This window comes from Opisthorchis viverrini (assembly GCF_000715545.1).
Source record: "Opisthorchis viverrini unplaced genomic scaffold opera_v5_149, whole genome shotgun sequence".
Taxonomy (NCBI): Eukaryota; Metazoa; Platyhelminthes; class Trematoda; order Opisthorchiida; family Opisthorchiidae; genus Opisthorchis; species Opisthorchis viverrini.
The window spans coordinates 472,950-487,403 of record NW_008751804.1 but is presented as its reverse complement, the minus strand read 5'-3'; the positions used below and the strand labels follow the sequence as shown (position 1 = coordinate 487,403).

General features: G+C 41.6%; 1 protein-coding gene across 1 annotated transcript; it reads left to right on the top strand.

Annotated features, from left to right (window-relative positions):
- Window positions 1-4,083: 4,083 nt before the first annotated feature.
- On the top strand, window positions 4,084-13,883 carry T265_14146 (hypothetical protein; the record flags this gene model as incomplete). Its single annotated transcript, XM_009172215.1, has 6 exons — window positions 4,084-4,275; window positions 4,314-4,493; window positions 4,538-4,922; window positions 7,358-7,649; window positions 12,423-12,573; window positions 13,611-13,883. Coding segments are annotated over 6 exons (1,473 nt in total), but the record flags the coding sequence as incomplete, so codon positions are not given.
- Between the last annotated feature and the right edge of the window lie 571 nt (window positions 13,884-14,454).

The window sequence follows — 14,454 nt, the reverse complement described above, 5'->3', positions numbered from 1 at the left end:
TGAACTAGAAAACCCTTAACATGGAGTTTCAGTACTTGTTGGTATTTATTCGGAGCTTACAAATCGTCATCACATTGCTCTCGGTATATCAGTTCGTAAGTTGTGCGCTTAGAGAATGTCCACTTTTGAATGGTTGTGTGTGGCTGACTTCACCGGCTGTCAATACTTCTATAGTTAAACTTGATTTAGGTGCCCACAACGGTGACACTATGCTGATTGGTTCGCCATTAAAAACACACTAGTGGCTGGTTCCCTATAAGCGAGTTCATCATGAGGTTTTACACCTGAAATTCCTAGGTATCAACACTAAGGCCTCGGTAGATACCCGTACAGTATAAAATGGCGTATCCAATTGAACAACTTTTCTTCCCGCGCGTTCTGCATCCGCTTTATCGCCAAAGCATAAATTCACCGAATTTCTGCCCAGTCTGAATACTGAATATTGGGCGCACTGAAGTTAACTGTCCACATTTTTTTTCAGTGTGTCTTGTCTGTTGCCGTTTTTATCCACTGGCTAAAGCGAGAGTCGTCCAGGTACATTGGGGGATTGCAACTGGGGGCAACTTTTCAGGAATGCAGATTTCCAGAATCTCAATTTATTTCAGCCTTCCCAAACACAGGACGGAAGCACAATATTCCGTTTCCTCTTGTGTTACTTACGGGTAATCTTAGTGCAGCGGACTCAACATCTGCGGCTTAGTAGTCGTGAATTACCATGAATATCTACAAATATAATTTTCTGTAATACATAGTGTTGTTAGGTTTGTACGACTCATAGAGCAAGTTAGCTCAGATAGGCGTTCATAAAAATTTTGGGAGAGTTTAAAAGGTGAACCTCCTGGAGATGCTGAGACAGCTAGAAAGTGACAGTAGACACAAGCCGTCCCTGAGCATTTTTTAGATGATCAACGCAAAAAGAATACCATGGTCCAAAATCTGGACAAAGATTTGAATAGACGCACCCTTGGTATCAGTCAAGTCCGACCATCAGCATTCCTCAGAAACCATAAGGAAAACAGTCCCCCAAAACTTCGCCTACGAGGTTTTCGATGTTCCTTAATGATGCAACGGTGGAGCATTCTATGCGCATCCTGTCCGACGGACTAGAGCAGAAATGATCATGTCGGTTGCCTGCACTACTTTCCAAAATACTTGCTGCACGAAACGCAGATCCCCTCTCTCAGAAGTCGAAGCGAAGACAGAATGCCTCCAGGAGCAACTAAAAGGTACGTATATGACAATTACATGAAATAATGTGGCTAAAAAACAGAAAGCAAAATTCTAGTATGGTAAAGGCCGCAGTAGAAAACGGACCCCATTTTGATTTGATATCATCCAGAGTTTACCTAAAATGACCAAGAGACCTGGCTCTAATGTTGCTGTCTGATATTTAATTCTAGCGAAAATACAAACCAATCATGAAAAGTTTGCCTCCGCCTGCCACTAAGGAAGCTCCTATACAGCCTGGGTTTACTTTCTGGATTTTCTTCAAGAGGCATGACTGAGGAAACTGGAAAGACCGGCTCCTGCAACCATCCCAGTTCTAGACACAAATTAAAATGTACACGAGTGCGTAACAGCTGCTCCAACCATACAAGTATCCCTCCCTCTCATTTTACTTCATATTCTACCCACCACATGTGCTTGAAGTGCTCTTTAATCCCAGTCAAGTGGATGGCCCAAAATTAACTCCTCCTCGACGGGTTAAAACAGGATATACTCCCTCTGACCCTACACTCTTGCACGCACCAGCTCCAATTCTGGCTTCTAGTCGAACTAGACACACCGTACAGAGATATTACCCATAGAACTTATTGCCGGAGATAAACAGCTCGGACTTTGTACTATAGGCAAAACAAAAATGCCCTGTTTCCGCTAGCATTTGTATCACATTTAAATTTAATGCGCGACAAACCGGCGGCAAAGTATCACCTGGGTACAGAAGGTTTAAAGTTCTATACCCATGCACGGAATATCACTGGAATGAAAATGCTACTTCCAGCCCTATGTAACACTTCAGGTAGAAGCCTAAGCGACACCCACCATCTACGTGGCCGACATTGATTCTGCTACAGGCATTCTGGACCCAACTGACTGGTACGCGTCGGCTGGACTAGGATTGTTGACGAGTGCAATCGGAACCTTGAGGAGCTGTTCATGTACTACCAAATTCAGCCCCTGCTCGACCGCTGGTCTCCTAAGTAAATATCTAACATTAGCCTGTCCAATTTACTCACTTTTGTCACCACCTCAATTGCGGTAAACGTTGAGCTTTTTCTCCCTATTAATGCCAGCAAAGCAAAACGAGAGAAGGCAAAACCATAAGCTTCCTGCCTGACACATGACAAGAAAAATGTGACGGCGAAAAATGAGTAACCAGATCGGGTGGAGCAACAGAGCTGGCGTCATCCAGCCGGTAATACTGAAATAAAATAAACAACACGCGAGCCGGAACATGAACTATATAGAAAGCTATCGAATTTTGCGGTAAGTACAGCACAGAAATGGTTTTATTCGAATGAACGATTCAGCAGATTTGAATGAATATGCCATGGAGACAGCTGGGGTCAGGTGGGGATTTTCTAATATTTGCATTTAATGGAACGAGTGAGCTAGAGGGTACGGTCCAGAGAAGGGAGGGAATAGTTGCGGATGTGCTATCAAACTGGGTATGGCAGTGTCGTGACATCACTGGATTGACACGCTTCAGTTTTTGGACAGCCCCGCAACAGACGTCACATTTAAGGTGAGCAGCGGGATTCACTTCATGCTAGCCGAGAAAACAAGGTGGAACAAAGACGATATGATTTCGGAGCGTTTTTCGGTCTGTTTGGATATCCTGTGGTCGTAGATCATAGGCCAGTTGGAGTGAATAACAGGTAACCAGCTCGTCCGAACCGGGTATAGCCGAAGTTCAATAATTTGAAAATAAGGGGATTGGATGAGACTAGTAAAGCATGGTGAGTTTGAGGAGACATCAAATGGGAAATAATGTGCATTGATATACACTGAAAGAAAGACTTGACGTCTACGGCCTGACGTTATGCCACCCACCGATTGGAATAAACATTATTATTATTATTTCTATCTGGCAGAACAAAACGCAGCCGCACTTGCCTCCTCAAAGCATTCATTATTTTCTCAACTCTCAAGAAGTTCCCAAGCCTTTGACCGCCAATTTCTTTGGGAAATCGACCGGCACCTGAGATGTTCACGGGAGACTATCTGTAGGCATTGTTTAAATAAGTTATACGGAAGTAAACCAGTTTTCTTAGTTAGCATTGCCGTTATTGGCGTTATTGGTTGTCTTGTGAGATTGGGAAATGCCCAACGAACTCAACCTCGACTATGATAAATCAGCATGACTTCTGCTACAAAGTTTTCAGTTGGTGCTCGCTGTTTTTTCATTTCGGCTTATGGGTTTTCAGCATTGCCAATAATTGGGTTTGAACATTCCCTACTGTTCGAGCCGGAAACCTACAAACACACCGACTTATGAAATTTCCGTCCTCCGTTTGGGTTTCACACATGTTGTATGTATAAAGTAAGTGAAACGTCACACCTTCCACTGACCTAAATAGTGACAACACATAATATGGGAATGAGCCAGCAACACGAGCATGGCTGTTAAACTGGGACGTCCAGATGACTGTTAGGTAAATGTAATGTTCTTTAGAACCCGGGACAACTTCAGACGGAATTTCCTTTCACCAGGAGAGGGAAGCAGCAAATTTAATTAGCAAAAAGGCTGGGAAAGCGGATGCCACAATGTAGGAGCGCAATTGCACAACTGCAAGCTGGAAGTGCACTTGGTGTATGGCTTACATTCGGTCCATCTGCATCCCAGGAGAGTAGTAAGACGTGAGAACCACTTCATAACTCATGCATAAAGCCAAAAAATGATCACTCCGAATTTCTGCACGAGCATCTTCTCACTAGACCCATTAAAAATGCATCGAAAAAACTAGGTTATTCCTCTAGCAGCGATAAGATCAGAATGAACTGAATAGTGTGTTTGAACCTATTAAATTGAGATCTTCATAGTTGACTGTAAATATTCACCAATTTGTTTGACGAAATTTAATGAAAGATCTCAGGAGCAGAGTGACTTTATTCGGTCGGGTTGAGGGCAATAACGTCGTGTTCTGTATTGACAGATCGGGAAGCATAAATAAATACTGGGATGTGGTTTGCACGCACTTGGTGGAGCATATATGCTTGCTCGAAGCTAGACGCAAGCAAATGAGGTTTAATGTGATTGTATTTGATGATCACGTAGGTGCTGGTGTTGGTACTTTTAAAAACTTCCCCAGGTGGAGTGTTTTCGATCAAAGCTCATCAGATTTTCTCCACTTATCATCTTTGAACTCCGCAAATGGTTGCAAAATATGGCGCACGCGTCAACGAGCTATCTACTGCCAGCTATTATGGCTGCATTTACGCAACCATTTGTTGAAGCGGTCTACATGGTAACGGTAGGAACGAGTGCATTGGTGAGAATAGTGTTCAATGCCCTAAATTTGCTAACTTTGTGTAGGAGGGACCCGAGTTATTCCATCATCTCCCGGTTCTTTGCAATTCGCGGCCACTACACTCGAAATTGCTTGTGGAAAATAACAACTTGCATATGAAGGTCTTGCGACTCATGGCTAAATTAACTGCATACTCATGTTGTGCCAATAGTTCGCTGTGCCTGGTGAATGTACATTTCCGTGGAGTTTTTGTTCATATAAATCCAAGCAAATGGAGTCCTGTGATACCGAGTCAGCTTTTTGGAAAACCGAATGACTGTCTTCAACATATAGTCCGTTCTTGGATCTCTTGGAACACGAGGATTTCCGAAGCTCCGGGGATTTCTAAAGAAGGAGAAGGAGTAAAAGTAGCTATCTCAGATTGTCTCAGCACAACTGAAACCAAATGTGGTGAGCTTCCGCTCAGATTTTTCAATTCCAGGACGCTAAACTATTCTGCCTTATTTGACGTACAACAAGTGCGTGTGAAATGAAACTCATTTGATCGTTGTATTGGTGTCGATGCAGCTTGTAAACAAAAAGTTACAATCTGGTGTAAAATTAAAAATATTCCCACGTGGTTCGGCGCACAGCGGCTGGAATAACAGCAGGCAATGAAAACCCCTGTTTAGTTCCATTGTTTATGCGATCGACCCTGGCGTGATACTATGAAAGCTGGACTCTACGCGGCTGAACAAGTAATATGTCGGAAGGTTTTTTCGGTGGCCTCAAAAAACAAAGCCTAAAAAATGCGAGGTTTATCAAAGAGAGCGGCGGTATACGCATAACAATAAAATTTTGAATGTAAGCTGCGATTAGAGATCCTTCTTCTTCAACACATATCAGACTACCAAAAGTCGGATAGTCACTTGAAAAGCTGCCGGACTTGCCAGCTTAAGTGGACAAAGTTGCGCGTTGGGAGCTGGAAAATCAGCCAACCGCACAGAGGTCAATGGAGGCACATCAAAATAGTGCTTCAGAAGATAAAAAACGCGTTGTGTGTCAGTTTTATGCAGCCAGAATAAGTTGTTTTTTACAGTATTACACTAATAGGGCCTTTTGCCAAACAGTAGTACATTCTGTTGGTGAAGATGTCGTGGAAAGTCGTAATGATTTCCCAGTTTTCCAATTTCACTTTCTATGATTTTATGTTTTTTCATTTGTTAGTTTTTTTCCGTCAGGAACCTGACCTTCTTAAATCTGTTTCTAGATAACTGAAAAGGATATCAGTTGTATATACATCAGGTGACCCCTCTCCGGTTTGCACTGGAGAGAAAGAAATTGTAGACTCCCAAATGTTCAGCAAAATAAGTGTCCTTTAAGCCCGTGAATGATCCTACTCCTCGGATTAGTTAAAGAATGACGGCTCGAAAATGAAAAATGTCGGGCACTTCACAAATAAAACTTCTAATTTCGCTTGGAATGGATCAGGGTTGGGGGCGTTCCACGCATGCAGGCCTTATACTAAACTTATTTGCCGGTCTGACTCCCGTGCATTAGTCGTATGGTGAGAAAGAATTATGAAAGAGTCCTTCAATGGTGTTGGGTTGCTTCTCAAGACTGTTTAAAAGATCAGATGGCCAGTTTTCACATAATTTCGGTCAAATTTCTCCAAATTTGGTGTGCAATTTTTGGTCGTTTGTGGTTGTCCGCACATTTTCGCTATTGTTATCAAAGCCGGTGGCTGCCAGATCTCCTTAAAAGTGAATTTCTTTTGGTCTATTATGCGCCTTCTGGCACATTGGGTTTAATTATGATAAAGATAGTATTGACTGACGTAATGTCTTGAGTAGAAACTGGACGATTTCATTGAAGCTCGGGTTCAGCCCAAACGCTTTTTGGATGACGCAAATATCACCAAGGACCGTTTGTGCAATTACATAATCAGACATAAAATTTGGATAAGGCTGTTCTCCATCATGCTTGCAGAGATTATCATAGAATTTTCCTCTCAATGTGGGGGAAAATATAAAAAATCGGGAGAGATCGATTCGTGTACTAACGGTTAGGTCTACACTTCTATGCAACTGATATCAATTTTGTGGCGCTAGATTGTGGCCCCATTTCAATCACTTTAAAATGTTGACATTTGGTGTGGGTCACCAACCACCTCATTTTTCCTGGCCTAATTATTTATTTAAAGGTAGCTCAGGATAGCTGACGTTCACCTTTGAATTTCACCGTTTTTACTCGATTTGGGATTGCTCGGAATTAACGGATATTTTCAGTCAAATATATGCGCCTTGTTGAACAAGACTGCTCGCCTACCCAAGCTATTTAAGATCTCATTGATGATATATGGGCTTTCGAAGAGCATCACACTTAATTTGATATAACAGGCCATTAGTGTTGTCTATTACGTTGATGGCAAAATGTTTGCCATGTTATAGTGTTTAGCAAAGGGATTAATAACCTGTAGGTTTTTCCTCAGTTGTCATCAGTTTTTAGACGTTGAACCGGCATATCCAGTAAATTTGTTTGCGTTGGTTTGGTTCTGCATTATGTGTTTACGTCCTAATTTCTTGGCTATTGATGAACTTTTATTAAGCTGCTTAGTTATTTGCACGTGGCATAGAATGTCTGTTTGCATTTATTATACGGACAGCAGTTTGTGAAGTAACATTGTGAAATGTTTGAATAGAAAGTTATTATTCTCAGCATCTTGGTCATTTTAAAGGGTCGTTTTACTTTTTATAAACAATTTACAATTATCTGAATTCGTTCCACAATTACTGATTTACGCAAAACACGCTTTTTAAAAAGACAAACTATTTTGTAAGTAGCCTACCGAAGTAAAATTGAAAAACTATTGCACTTACAAAAACGATATTTAATCATTTTTATAGAACACCTCGAATATCAACCAAGCAACAAAGAAAAGCCGCCCGTTTGTCATCGATCAGTGCAGTCTTCAATAACAAGTGAGACGAAGAGTGTAAGAAAAGATATAGCAGGAGATGCTGATAATTCGTTCGAGGCAGTGCTAAAACCAGCTTTGTCGCCCTTTCGGAAAACGAACAACACGAATACCTTTTACACAAAACGGTCGTGTGAACGTGATACCTATTCTGCTCCGGAATATCTTCAAGAGGATTCAGTGAACCGGGAAGCGGACGTCAGTCGGTATCGTGCAGCAAGGTTAGTTTTATCACCACTTTCAATTCAGACTAATTATGGAAAGTGGATAACTAGAAATGGCATTAAAATGACTCAGTATCCTCTGCAGTATATACCAGAGTACAAGCAGTGCAGACTTGATTCAAACGTATCTTAATTCAGTGAAGAAAACATTAGTCAGGTCATAAATACTACACGAAAAGTAGTTTATACAACCTCAAAGTCTCGCAGCACTTTTATTTGTTTTAAGCTCAGTGCCTTTCCAGGTTATTTTGTTTTTGTGAATTACATATTCAGAAAAAATGTCAGTGGCCGCAAGCTGAAGTGGTTGTAAAGCTAGACACATAGGACAGTCCCATCCATAACTGTTTCAGCCTGAATAAAGCAAAGACAGAATCGGCAAAGAACAATTGGTCTTTGACATTAGTTTTGGCGTTTTGACCCTCACGCAGATGCTCCATTGCAAACCAATTTAGTTCTAGCAAGAAACACAGCAGCTAAATCTTTTATCTGTAATATTCTTGGACTAAACGTACGGCACAGGGGCGGTTTTATTTTTGTTAACGGACCGCACTACCCAACAAGGCATAACCGAGTTCACCATCTTGCTAGACACCTAATGTAATTAGTTGGGTCACCTGTGGATTGACATGATAATGGGACTTCGCCGGCATACATATGCAAACAGCAACCACTACCTGGCTAAACCAGGTTGACTGAAGAGTTTTGGGTGTTTTAAATGATATCTGAATCTCTCAAAAGTATACATGGGAGATGATTTTGATCCGCGATTCAGCTGGCATCTGATATATATATACACATATGTAGCAACAAAGGATTTCATGTAAATTGTAGTTGATTTTTAGTCAGCATCAATCCGGTCTACCTAAATAATATTGCTCCCTGAGCAACAAAGAGCAAAGACGTTTGTGATGCGCTTTGATTAAACGTGTTTACCGAAAGTTTAGAAGGCTGGTTTTTATGTCTCAAAAGGGGGAAAAATTCAGCGGCCAGGCCAAAAACAAACTGGAAAAATAGTGGGCTATTGCCCTGATTTTCAAAGACAGCTTAGCCAAGGATTAAAACAATGCAGAAGGCAAAAAGTGATAGTGCTACTCATTTGGAAGTTATTTCGAACACCGCAAAACGACGCCAACAAGAAAACGAAATCTTTGTACATTTTAGTAGAAGAAGCTAAACAGTTCATTGCGGACTGCCCGGTCAATAAACAGGAACGGTATACATGAGAAATTCAAGGCAACCTGAAGGTCACATCGGGTTCCTTCTGGATACGCAACCGAGGTTTGAAATGATTGATTACGGTGGTCTCAGTGAACTTGATAATACGTTATTCTCGCGGCTGAGCAGGTTGGTGAACGATGAGGTCAACTTCGTCAGTGGATGTTTGCCAAAGGCTGACTGCGGTAGTTTGCTGAAGCTTTTCAATGTCTTGGTCTGCCATTAGAAAATGGATTGAAAAAGAACATGTGACCTCTTTGTGATATTACGATGTCTACTGCTACTGTTCACTTAACGCCTCACACAGTTTCATGTTAGGTAGTAGATATTGTGGGGTTTCGCCTAATTAAGTTTTCCTCCCTGGTGGTAAGCCTCAAATCATCTTTAAAACCCAGATTACCTCAGAATGTCTTTTGTTTCAGTGTTGACACTTGAGTTTTAGTTGGCTTTTTTCATTTAAAGTAGAAAATCGTCAAAACACTGCCACAGCTAGGTGTTTTTTATTTGACTTCCCGGCATCTTTTGAAGAATATTCAACGCAGCATAGGTAGGACAGCTGGTTTAACTTCAAATTCTAGATTTCCTTTGTTTAATTAGCAAATCCACATGACTTTAAAATTGCATTCTTATCAGAACAAACAAATATTGTGTACATCACATGAGTTATTTTTCATTGTATTGCCATAATTACAGCAGAGGCATTTTTCAAATTTTTTAGTCATCACGATAAAGTCACGGTTTTTTAGCTGAACAGCATCTCGGGATGTGTATTCCAAAACGAGATTATGTGAGCCAATGACATAACTCCCAAGGGTGTTGCGTATCGAGAAAGAAAAATAAAATTCTTAATGGCACCATTAAATGACGTTCGTGTGATATGCGTTAGTTTCACACTGTGCAGTACTGGCCACGTGTAACCAATCAACTATACAGAAGAAAAATTCACTAAAGTAGGAAGCTGGCAGAACTGCAGACGGAAGATGGTTTTACTGAACAACTGGAAACCAGATGTCACGCTTATTTAGTAATTTAAGTCATTCCGGTCTAACGTTTGTTTTTCCGGCCGAGTCGTACTAAGTTGCAGTCAGTTCTTGGGACTTTCTGGTGAATGTATTTTTGCTTGATATTAGAAGTAATGATGTACAGTTACAAAAGTAATTTAGCAAAGAGAAACATCAAAATTTTTGAAGTGAACAGTGCTTTACGGATTTTACATCCGGTGTCCGACACCATTTGATTTCGGTGCCCGTTTAGCCGTGACTATGGTCCCTTATTGAACGATAAAAATACGTCACCAATGGTAACTCGCGGCACTTTGACTACTCTCGTTTTATGGACACTGAAGTGTGGTTGCTTTGGTTCACAAAGTATTGTTGCATCGCGTTCATCTATAGTTCACCGGGTGGCTGTCGAACTGTTTACCAAGCTTGGCGACAGCCTGCAAACGTTTCGTCAATAATAGAGCAGATGCCGTCAGTGCTCAATTAAGTAGTATTTCGCTAAAACTGACGCCAAGACCGACAAAAAATACCAGTAAAAGCAAGAAGGACAATGTTATTTGCCAGGTATACTGTTAAATCTGCAAAACGTTCTGGGGGAAACTGGGAGGACTCCATGTATTGAAATAAGGGAGCATTACGCGACTATCCTTGATCTTCATATAGGGAGAACTTAAGGGCCAAAAATGCATCCTAGAAAGTGTGGATTCTTGACATGACGAGCACAAGGTATGAAAGGATTTTCAGAGGCACTATCCATCACAACGGATTCGATCAAAGGATGCTCTGAGCTGAATCAACTTCATGCACGAGCAACCCGATCGGAATATTCCAGAAGTCGACTGCCGGGGATAAAACGGGAATGGGAGACCTCTTGGGGTGATATCATAGGGATCATCAACCTGAGCACACAGAAGCCATGGACAGCAGTCAATCAAACAGTTACAAGTGGATGAGAGCAGGGAAAGCTAAGCTCAAAGCTGACATGGTTGGGCTAGCTATGACACAGTGGGCCTCCTGCCGAACAACCAATTGTAATCGACGGTTGGTTCCGGCTAGCAGCACGTATGTTGACCTACACACCACTTCTCAACGAGGATAGATACATTCAATAAAGAAGGAAATATCCGCATAACCTATTTGACCATATTTTTTTGGTGGGGAAAAGTTTGCTACCCGACATTCAGATCAAGTGAAAAAACCGGGGGGAAAGAAACTACCATCTAAGATAAAATTTGGCGGAGAACTTGACAAATACCGTGAGGACGTTTTGCAAGGAAGGCCTTAGCTTTACACTTGTTGCAAAATGCTATATAGATGGCTTCTCTATTGCTGTTCGTATTGAAACCACAATGCATTGTTGTCCGCAAGCCAATGTGGAGGAACAGTTACATTTTCTGGATTCACTTCAATGGAGTACAAAACCGCTCAACCGAGACTCTTCTATGGAACAGGAAGAAGATACAGTCCAGGCAAGTTGAAGCTTCGAAACGCTACTGAAGAGGACTCCGAGGGATTTCATTAAAATTTCACAGTGCCAGAAATCGGAAAGAAACCTGCAGCGTAAAACGCCCTAAAAAGCCCGTCAGCTCTTCGCAGATCACGCGCGATCTCATGACTAAAAATTCAGACAAAGGCCAAGCACAGTTGGTATCAATTGCAACCATGTGTCTCTATTTGGCAGTCGCTCTCAAAAATACGGCGCCAGATAAATCTGCGAGGATTATTTCCCACGTAGTAGCATTACCGAAACTCACCTCTAGTCTGTCAATAAGGATACGCTAATCGTGGTTCACTAGTCAGCATTGTGTTCACAAACACTGCTGCGGCAGTCCATCTGGCTCTTTGGTTCTGACCACCTGTCAGTGTTTTTGTATCCCATGGTCCATCCGTTCAAAATTTTTACTGAACTGTTCTTACACATATTATGCCTGGGTTACGTTTTGTGGTGGAAGAAAGGGAAGTAGATCAAGCAATCCTAGGAACATATTTCATTTCTCTGCATTAATGCGATGGATGAAGGGAACGCAATGCTTCGAAATTCAGGCTGCACGACTTTGATACTTACCTAGTGTAGTTAATGTGGCGGTCGGGGTAGTCGCTTGTTCATGAACCTAAGTGCAGATGGCCAGAGTTACATCTGTCAAATGAAGAGATTTGGTCGGTTTTCAACTTGACTTTTGTTTTGGGTAGCTTCAGAAGTCATGAAACACCACGTCAAACAGGAAGAGATTTATTTGGCTTTAAAGAGCATATCAACAGGAACTATTTTTAGCTCCGCTGGAAACAATATCATGATTGTTTGAGTTAGCATACGAGTGCTGTCAAAAACACCCAAGTTATTTACGCACGCGCAGACGAACGCATTTGCGCTGAAGAGAAAACCAACTGTTGTTCCATTGAGCACTTATCACAGATGTTCGTGCTGCCCACCAAGATGAAGTTGTGACCGACAGTTTATAGCTTTACTATTTTTGGGGCTCTGTTCAGTTTTGGGTGTTATTTAGAGCAAACATTAGGTGGATGCCACTGAAGATGAGTCATTTTATATTCTAAGGTCATTTATGAGCCGCAATACTGGTTTCGATCGATGGTCAGACAATCCTGAATGGGCTCCATCAGCTGGTCTCCTTCTCCTGGGCCGTTGTGTTCTGGCACCAAATCAAAATGATTGTGGAAAGTTATATCTTGGAACAGTTATATCGGAGGTGAGTCACCTGTCCGTGCTGATAACTTGGCGGACTAAAAATATACTGTTAAGCCAGGGGCCATGGAATTGCATCAGAGATTTAGCGTCATTTAAACGCTATTCACTGGAAAACACCTTCACATAAGTGAGTGACTGGAATGGAAGCTCTGAATGATGATAAACAACAGCATGACGGGATCTGACGCTTGGAGTTCCAAAACAGAAAATCCAAAAAGTGATTCAAATTGATCATTTTATGTGGTACAACCCCTGTTAGCAAAACTATTACGCCGATTCATTAAAACAAGAGTTGACATAAGACTGCTTTTTATCTAGTCTAGCCATAGAATACATTTCCCAGTGTGGTTAGGCTGAACAGAATCCAGTAATCCAGTTTGTGAGAAATTTCACGTTATTCGGAGAGATTTTTGGTCAACTACTGTCAACCTAGTTTTAGTAATCATAGAATAGCTGCCTCGGGTATGTAGAGGTCTATGGTTCGTGTTTATTAGTCCACCAAGCACGAGCTCTCAGAATTTTCGCTAATCAACATTGGCATGTGTGCTTGTGCTCAACATCATAAACACAATGGAGCAACGATGTAAGCGTATGCTGTAAGTTAGTTTGCAAAGGATGGTTGCTAAGGGGCGGGGAAGTTCAAATTTATGCAAACTTCAAGTCCATTTAGGATAGATGGTTTCCAGAAAACACCATAGCAGTTGCTGCTCTGCGGTAATGTCAGATTTTATCCCGGTATTGTGGCTGGTTTGAGATAATTCGTTCTAAACCAGCGGTTTTCTTACTTTCGGAGTACGTAGGGTGTGTGTGCGTTACATCGTTGTCGGTTATTGCATCAGTTCAGTTGGCTACGAAGCATGTCTATGTTCAAGCAGTGCTCAAATTATGGTGCTTTTCATGAGGCACCTTATTAGAGTCCCATCAGCAATTCATTGTCCAGTAATACAGATTTGGATCAAATAATGTACATTCAACGTGCATGTGAATTTAGCTGATGGCACTCTACACCGCTTCTCCTTGACAAACTTGGCACTTTAGGTGAACGAATCCACGTTTCTCGTCAATTTTGGGCATCCAAATGAGAAGTCGTTCTACACTGAGTATATTCAGGAGATACATGTGATGGATATGCTCTCCTATTTGGATCTTCATCGGCATGAAATTAGAGAAGGTGATTCCGTTTTGGTTCCAAAGTCCGAATTGAAACAATATGACGAAATTGAATGCGAACCTGGATCGTCGTCATATTATTTGGAGCCGTTTTACATGGCGACTGTGGAAGACGGATATGAAAGACGATGCGCAAAGAAAAGTAAGTTTGCTTTCATGAAAAAAGGCTAATATCTTGACTAGATCCGAAACCTTTGCGTATTCCGAGTATGTTGGAAGGAAATTTAGTGGATAATCTATGAATGCGCTTGCTCTATGAGCTGAAGAATGGTGTGATACGACTGTGTTGACCAGTGAAACACCACGATTTCGTTTATACACGCACGGTCTGAACCACTAGAGACAATGATGGATTCGTAAACCCATCCCGATTAAAAGCTCCGGTGGGTGCCAGGACTCTATGGTTTATCGTCTGTTATTGTCACGCTGATTGTACCAGCGTGACGCCTTCGCGTCTTACGAGTGAAACATATCCAATAGCAACCAGAACGAATCAGATTCGTTGGCAATAGTACCAAAAACGAGCTAGACATAATGAGCAACAACATGTGATGCGGAACCTTTTGTGCCTTAGAGAGGAGTTAGCTATGGTAGAGATGTTGGTGATTAAGTACCGCATAGTGTATCAGACAGTCTGACTATCGGAGATTTTCCAACAAGGTGGCTTGATGTCTGAGTTTATGCAAGAAGATGAGAGTACCAACTGATTCCG